At 38.8% G+C, this 8,902-nt stretch overlaps 1 protein-coding gene across 1 annotated transcript; it reads right to left on the bottom strand.

Moving 5' to 3' along the window:
• Positions 1-7,273: 7,273 nt before the first annotated feature.
• LOC140972533 (serine/threonine-protein phosphatase 7 long form homolog) lies at positions 7,274-7,971 on the bottom strand. Its single transcript, XM_073434948.1, has 2 exons — positions 7,461-7,971; positions 7,274-7,350 (listed from the first exon to the last, which is right to left on the bottom strand). Exons 1-2 carry the CDS (start codon positions 7,969-7,971, stop codon positions 7,274-7,276), a joined length of 588 nt encoding a protein of 195 aa, XP_073291049.1.
• Between the last annotated feature and the right edge of the window lie 931 nt (positions 7,972-8,902).

The following is an 8,902-nucleotide window of genomic DNA, read 5'->3' as shown; positions in this document are numbered from 1 at the left end:
TACTCCCATGAGCTCATCAGTAAAATTGGACACTGATCAAGGGGGAATATCAGTTGAGGCGACGTTGTACCGAGGTTTAATAGGTTCATTATTATACCTAACAGCTAGTCGTCCTGATATTGTTTTTGCAGTTTGTATGTGTGCTAGATTTCAAGCAAATCCTAAGCAATCACATTTCTCAGCTGCCAAAAGAATTTTGAAATATCTTAAGGGCACACAAAATGTCGGATTATGGTATCCTAAAGACTCTTCTTTCAATTTAGTTGGATATTCAGATGCAGATTATGCAGGATGTAAGCTAGATCGTAAAAGTACAAGTGGATCATGTCAGTTTCTTGGAGACCGACTGATTTCTTCGTTCAACAAGAAGCAGAAATCTCTAGCTACCTCAACAACTGAAGCAGAATATCTAGCTGCTGGTAGTTGATGTGCACAACTGATCTGGATCCAGCAACAAATGAGAGATTATGGAGTAATTACAAATGAATGGCCCATATTTTGTGACAATACGAGCACAATTGTCATTACCTATAATCCAGTTCTTCACTCAAGGACAAAGCATATAGATGTCAGACACCACTTCATTAGAGATCATGCTTTGAAAAAGGACATTCGACTGGAGTATATATCAACTGTGCAACAAGCAGCTGACATCTTCACCAAACCATTACCCGAGACTAAGTTTTCTTACTTTTGCAATATTCTTGGTTTAATTGAATTGTCTTAAAATTGTTGTTGATGTTGTTTTACTAATAATATTATTTGCAGAAAATAAGAACACAACAACAAATTGGAAATGATACTTTTTTAAGAATAAAATGGATTCCACATTACAGAAGATAACTTAGAACCAACTGAATCTTGCCATTCTGTAATCCAATTATTCAACTCATAAATTCGGATTCTAGAAAATGATTCTGTCGTAGAAATCTTCTCAATTACATGTCATTCCTTCCATAACATTGCATGTAACAGAACATTGTCATCAACCAGGTCTGTAACATGCCTGATTTCAAAACGATCAATGTATTTTCTTGCTGTTGCTGCTTGAGCACGAGAAAAAGCAGCACCACTATTACTTATCTTCTGCAAATCATGAATTTTGAACCATGTTGACATCACTTTCGTCAAGACATATTCCTCCATCGTGTTTTTCAACTCTTCTAAATAAGGACTTAACTGTTCGGTAACTTGAACATGCGTACTACTACAAGCATCGGAAATATCTGAATCTGCCATGTTTAAATGATATTATCTCACAACTCACTGCTATTATCTTATAGACAGGTGACATTTAATGTCAAAGAAGTTGAAGAGTTTCAAGCTAACAAAGCGTTTTCTCAATTACCCAGGCTTCTTATCTATCAGTTGCTTATTTGATATCAGTTTGTTAATTACCAGTTGATTCATTTTTTTTGAACTGATTTCAGTTTGGTTTTTAAATCTTAACTGATTTCAGTTTACAGTCAACTAATATTAGTTCTTTAACAGTTCATTTGTTCAGTTAGTAATTCATTTACAACAACTAATGAAACTGACAATTTGCAGGAAAGAAAAAGACAAAATTAACTCAGATAAATATTTTATTCAAGCATAAACATTAGCTCGCATTACAGCATAATATTTTTCTTCTACATCAATTATCCACATCTTCAACCAAGTGGATAAAGGTGGAGTGGACGTCTTGGCAAAGCTATGTGAATAAGCTATGCGCCTCAGGATCTTCAATTCCTTCCGGAGCATCAGCTGATGAATATGACCATCCTTAAAGACGTCAATCCACTCAGCTATGTGCAAGTGCTCCCGCACCTTCCTCAGCTCTGCCACCCATTTAGGAGTGGTAGCCTCTCCAGTGTTATACAAGAACTCAAGTTCTTGTAACTTCTCCCAGTACTGAAGATTCTCATAGAAGACTTCATCTTCTATCTTAGCCTTCCTGGCTTCTAGAGAAAACGGCGAAGCACTCGAGCTACTCGCACCAGCCATTTCTATTATCTTAAATATTTCACTAATGTGACTGAAACTAACTGTGTTACTTCTATTTATAGCCGAGAGTTATGGAAGCTGAAGGGTCGTGCACGTTCCAGCAAACAATAAATTCCTTAAGCTTTAAATTTATTTTTATCCTCATTTTTAATTATTTTGCGCACCCATTAAGGGGGAATATTAATTTTTAAGAGGTTAACTGAGAAGACAATTGTTTGTAAATTCTCAACTGAAACGGATCAGTTTCACAACTGATCGTTCAGTTGATTATTTTACAAATCTTCTCACATACGTTAACTAATTAAGAATGATTATATTCCAAATCAACTGACGTGACTGCAGTTTCATAACGTGGCCTATTTTAAAATCACTCACTTTTTGCACACACGCTTATAGCACACGTACACATATTTTTATTCAAAATTTTTTTGGACTGACAGGTGTCCTATAATTCGAACAGTCATGAACATAAGTACTTTACCCGCCCCATTTCAGTTCTTCTTCTTTACGCTTATCCAAATTTCTCAGAGCAAAAACAAATTCAAGCATTCTCTTTCGCAGGAAATCATTCAGTTCAAATGGCAAACCAGATCCCAGCTCACATGTTGAATGCTATGGCCATTGATTTTGACTCAGTCTTATCAGTTCAGGAAGCTGATGTTAAGAACGTTTTTCTGAAGATTGAATCTGCTAGTCTCAGAATGTTTTTGGGACAATCTTCCCAGGAGATCTATCTGAAGGAACTTATTGATTTCTACTCCAATAGTTCTGTCAATCCCGATGGTATCATCACCTCTACTGTTAATGGTCAATTGTTGACCTTATCTGAAGACTCTTTCGGAGAAACATTTTTGTTGCCGTCTGATGGATTGGCACACCTTGCTGAAGTCAAAGCATCAGATGTTGAAGCTATGCAAACTCTTCTTTCTGCTGATGGACGGAAAATCAAGGTCTCTGATCCAAAGAAAGAACTGAAACATGAAGTTCAGTTACTGGCTGATATTGTAGCCAAAGGGCTATTGGCAAAGGCAGGATCCTTTGCTGCTTTAACCTTGGAAAAATTTCAGGCCCTTGCTGTTATTATGGCCGACCGACGACTCAACTGGAAGCACCTCATCTTCAACACTTTGAAGAACATGTTTCAATCCAACAAGCAGTCCAAGGGGTTCGCTGTTCAGTTAAGCTACCTGATGAAAGTTAAAGGATTGGTGGCTGATGATTCGGAGAGATCATCCAAATTCAAAATTTTCAATGCCAAAAATGTGTTGCCACCCAAAGCCAAACTGGATCTCAATCCTGATAAGTTCATTAAGATCAAAAAGGAAATTGGAGCTCAACAGCCTGCTCCCAAGTCTGTAAAAAGGGCAAAAGTGCTAACTCAACTGAAGACTACAAAGAGAAAGTTGATTATAAGTGAATCAGAATCGGAGAAAACTCTGTCTCCCCAGGTTGTCAAGAAGCTTAGAACTAAGAAGACAAAACCAATAGCTTCCCTGGAATCTATTCCTACTGAAAGGTTGAAATCATCGGACGCTCAACAACCTATTCAGGTTATTCCATTAAAAACCGTTTCAGTTGAAACCTCAGCAAAAGATCAGTTGCCTCGAACAACTGACCCATCAAAGAAGGAGTCAGTTAGGATCATGTCCTCTCTGAAAACAGTTAATCGCCCTATTTTCTTTGCTCCTGATCGACAAAAGGAATCTCAATTCAGGAGACAGTGGAAACTACTCGTTCAGAATTGAACATTCCACACATTCTCAGGGTTTTTTTTAAAACTAATGTATATTTAAAAAATTTTTTCAAAACTAATTGTAAAAAAATTTTTGTTTCATTTTTACGGCAATCCGTTCTTCGTAAGCACGGACGGTGTGGACGTGGAGCACGGTCCGTGCTTACAAAGAATGGATCGTGCTCCAACATGGAGCGTCCGCGCTTACAAAGCGCGGACGCTCCAACGTGGAGGCGTCCGCGCTTTGTATTTATTTTCGTTTTTTTGTGTCCATTCCTTTAAATGTTTTTCTGACTCGTTCACGTCATTTTTCACAAGTTTACGTGAACACAATGTTGAAAACTTGACGTGAACAGTGAGTAAAATAATTGCTGACCTTGAAAAGTTTTACTATATATAATCGATCACCAACACAATGTTTGTATCGATTTCATATTGATTTTGAGAGCAAATTATTTTTCATTTTCTTCTAAAATTTTCTCTCAAATTTCATTGTTAAATGTCTAACATCGATATACTTTTATATTTTGGTGGTCATGTTGTTATCGACAATGGATCTGTTGAATATAGCATTCCATTTGTTAGACCGATTCGAGTATTACGGTCTATTAATTTGTTGGAGTTGGTTGAAGTTGTGCATAAAATGTTAGGAATCGATCCAACGAATTTTTCTTTGAAGTTGTCAACACAATATTCTTTCATGGAGAGATCATATTGGCATGAAATTCAAGTCCATCTCGTTGATGATGATTCTTTACAGTTTATAATGCAATGTGACAATATGCATATGTTGCATTTATACGTGGAAGCAAATTTAATTGAGCATGACGTTGGACTTGATGATCCTGAGTACTACGTTCAACATACATCTGATTCTGGTATCAATAATCAACCCGATACTTCTACATATGGTGGTATTCAGGAACAAGAATCTTATGTTCCACAGGTTACTGACGGACTTGGTAATATGAGTTTTGATGATGTAAGTGGGTCTTGGGATCAATATATCAATGTCTCGTCGGAACAAAATCATGTTCCATATTGGCCGAATCCGACATTAGATACGAGTGCTCGTTGTCCTGATCAGGCCATTAATGATGATATTTGTAGGACTGATTCTGAACCCGATATTTCATACAGTGAGTCCGAAGAAGAGGAATTGAATGCTGATGATGAATTGAATAATTGTACAAATCCTGATGAGGGGACATCATCTCGACAACCACCTCCTGACACATTACAGAGGCAGACTGTACCATTTCTTTCAAACACTTCTGAATTACCATCTTTTTTAAATAATTTTTTTGGGGAAGAGCCTCCCGATTCTGTCGATGTACCTTTTGGAGTGGAATCAAGCTATTACAATCAAGATAGAGGTGCATTATGTGTTAATATGTTATTTAAAAATAAGAATGATCTTATTGCATCTGTAAAGGATTATTCAGTCAGAGTTGTCAGGCGTGAGTACCGTGTCGTGGAAAGCACACGCAGCTTGTGGAAGTTACGTTGTAAAAACAATTCTTCGACGGTCATTTGTCGATGGGGACTTCGCGCATCATTGAAGGCCAAGACTGGTTATTGGAAAATAACCAAATATGGCGGACATCACACATGTATATCTACCTCTGTTGGTATAGTCCATAAGAATTTGAATTGTGAAATGGTGGCACATACGCTATTGGGAGTTGTTCGTTGTGATCCTGCGTACGAGATTAAGTATATCATCGAAAATGTGAAAGATAAATATGGATATCAAATCTCGTACACGAAGGCATGGCGAAGTTTGAAGCGTGCTATGGAAATTGCTTATGGTACATGGGAGAGCTCCGTTCAATTACTTCCCAAATATATGCGTGCTTTGTCCAAATATAATCCGAGAACTGCTGTGGAGTGGAAGCATCTCAGAGCCAACACTGAAATGAGTAAGACACTCAATTATGTTTTCTGGGCATTCAAGCCATGTGTTGATGGGTTTCGACATTGTCTTAAAATAATAAGTGTCGACGGTACACACTTGTATACAAAATACAAGCACAAAATGTTGATCGGTGTCACTCTGGATGCGAACAATCAGGTTCTACCGCTAGCGTTTGCTATTGTGGACGAAGAAACAACAGATTCTTGGAAATGGTTCTTGGATCATCTAGGAAGACATGTTGTTCGTGGTGATAATGGTGTGTGTCTTATTTCGGATAGACATAAGGGAATTGTCCGCGCAACTAAAGATCTACCGTATTTTCAACCTCCTTACGGTGTGCTTCGTTTTTGTTTGAGACATGTGTGTTCAAACTTCAACACCAAATTCAAAGACATGCATTTGAAAAATTTATGCTGGGCGGCAGGAACACAAAATCAAATTTGTAAGTTTGAATCAATAATGGAAGCACTAAAGCAAAAAAACATTTTGGCACATCGATATTTGGATGGTATTCCGAAAGAAAAATGGAGTTTGGCTCATGACGGTGGTTGGCGTCGTGGGGTGATAACAACCAATATGTCGGAGTGTTTGAACAGTGTGTTGAAAGGTGCGCGTAGACTTCCTATATCTGCCATAGTACACTTGACACTTCTGAGGTGCGTACAATATTTCATTGAACGTGTGACAAGAGGTGATCGTATGGTTCAGGAAAATCAGTTGTGGTCAGATTACGCATGTCGGATGTATGACAAATGGGCAAGAAAATCAAGTGAACATCGCGTTGCCAAGTACGATGTACGTGAGCAAACTGCTTCGGTCGCAACTGTTGGAAGACCAAGTCGTGGCCAACATATGCAGGTCGTGAAGATATCAACGAGTGATTGTTCATGTGGTAAATGGACGATTTTTGGCATCCCATGTTCCCATGCTATTTGCACCGCTAAGTGGCACTCTTTGAACCCAACGACACTTGTGCAGCCCTGGTATAACATATCTGAGTATTTGGCAACGTACGAGGGCAGGTTTCAACCTCTTGCAGATGAGCGATACTGGGATCCTCCAACTTTCGAGTTGCACCACAACCCTGTTAGACGTGAAAGAAGAAGAGTTGGTAGAGACAGAACAACTAGATTGCGGAATGAGATGGACATAGCGGTTTCCAGAGAGAGACAACAGCGATGAAGTTTTTTGCTATCGTGATAAATTTAGAATTTATTTTTTTTAAAATTTTGATTTTTTTTTTCACTGTAAATTTTTTAAATAAATTGAAATATTTAAATTACTAAAACAAATAACATTTATTTCGCGGTTGGGTGCGATCGTTGAAATATTACCGCTCGGGCGCGGTTGTCGATCTGCGATGCCCTGAGGCCGAGCGTTAATATTTTAACGCTCGAGCGCGAGGGGTATTTTCCAGCACCGCTCGCGCTCGAGCCGTAAAATACTACCGCTCGAGCGCGAGCGGCGCTTGGAAAAAAATTCCAGAGCCACTCGCGCTCGAGCGGTAATTTACTACGCTGGAAAAAATTCCATCGCCGCTCGCGCTCGAGCGGTAGTGCTGGGAAAAATTCCAGCGCCGCTCGCGCTCGAGCGGTAATTCTTTACCGCTCGAGCGGGAGCGGATAAATATCCGCCCCTCATTCCCCTCCCCTTATCCGCTCCCCTCCCCTAATTGCATCACTCCCAAATTTTCCCCTCTCTCTTATCAACACACCTAACAAAGAAATTGTGCTAAATAATCAAAATACATTAACGATACTTGCAGGATATACAAAGGTCCAACCATTGTTTTCTTCTCTATACGTGATGCGTTACACAACTCACGGTATAGAAATGCTAATACTGCACTACCCCAACTATAAGACTTCACGTTATCAATATCTCGTAGCAGTTGCAAAAATATTAGTCTAGCAGACACTCCTTGATAGTTAGGGAGCATTATTCCTCCAATAATCATTAACGCTACACAACGTGTATATTTAACAACATCTACTTTTGAAGTATAATCAGTAACAAGGTTAGACATGCAATGATCGTACAGTGCAGTCATAGACAGATGACCACCTTTCAAATGTTTTGCAAATGGCAAAAATCCCAACAAATCCAAACAGATGTGTTGCCATTCTTCCATTTTATGTGACAAATCTACTCCAGTTACCGCTTCACCATCAATTGTTAAGCCCCAAATTACTGAAACATCTTGTAACGTGATGGTTGCTTCACCACATGGAAAATGAAACGTGTGTGTTTCTCGTCGCCAACGTTCAACAAGAGCAGTAATCAAATGATTATCAAAAACTTGAGAGCCACATTCTAAAACTCCATATAAACCCATATTATTCAAAACTGTAAGCACACGATTGTGCATATAATTATCAGTGTATAACTTCCAAATCAAATGGTCTAACCTTTTCACTTTGATAATATCATCAACATTTAAGGAAAAAATTGTTGATGACATATGTGTCTCTTGTAAATAGAGGACACTTGGATCTTTGATACCTCGATTCTCTGTCATTCTGAAATACGATGTCGATGTTATAAAATTCACTATATAGTAATCAGCAAAGTCAAAAAATTTTTGAGACGGACGGAGAAACTTGCAAGCACAGAAGGGAAAAATGGATGGTTTAACAAGAAGAAAGAGATTAGTATGGATAAGGTGGAAGAAGGAGAGGAGGAGGGGTAAGGTGAGGAAGCTCACACGTGGAGCGTCCGCTTATACGAAGGACGGACGCTCCACGTTGGAGCGTCCGCTTATACGAAGAACGGACGCTCCACGTTGGAGCGTCGTCCGTGCTTATGCTCCACCTAGCATGTTCCGCACTTTCGAAGCACGGATTGCCGTAAAAGTGAAAGAAAATTTTTTTTGCAATTAGTTTTGAAAAAATCTTTAAAAAATACATTAGTTTTAAAAAAAAAACCCCACATTCTCACCGACACGAAAGGGAAGGGCAAGTTGATTGAAGAGCCCAGGCCAATAAATGCAGTTCAAACCCATATCGACCTCATTTGGGAACAGGTAAATGCATTTGCCACAACCAAACTGAAAACTTATGACGCCTAGACTATGTACAGAACTCACACTTTTGCAAAACAATTAAAGAGAAAGTCCCAGCTGAAAAAGTTTATCAGGCTGGAAGAAATTGTCTTGAGGATAGTCAAAGCTGCCACTATCGTGCAGGCCTTGCAAAGAAAAAATTATTTCTTTGATCTAATGAGAGCCAAAAAGTTGGCACAACTGGTTGAAGAGCTGAAGACCAACT

This window comes from Primulina huaijiensis, chromosome 3 (assembly GCF_012295235.1).
Source record: "Primulina huaijiensis isolate GDHJ02 chromosome 3, ASM1229523v2, whole genome shotgun sequence".
NCBI classification, from domain to species: Eukaryota; Viridiplantae; Streptophyta; class Magnoliopsida; order Lamiales; family Gesneriaceae; genus Primulina; species Primulina huaijiensis.
This window is presented reverse-complemented; position numbering and strand designations above follow the sequence as displayed.

Coding starts and splice junctions, on each gene's coding strand:
- LOC140972533 (XM_073434948.1), bottom strand. CDS start 7,971: ATGGGTTTATATGGAGTTTTAGAATGTGGCTCTCAAGTTTTTGATAAT. Junction 7,351..7,460: donor AGTATTAGCATTTCTATACC/GTGAGTTGTGTA, acceptor TTTCTTTGTTAG/GTGTGTTGATAAGAGAGAGG.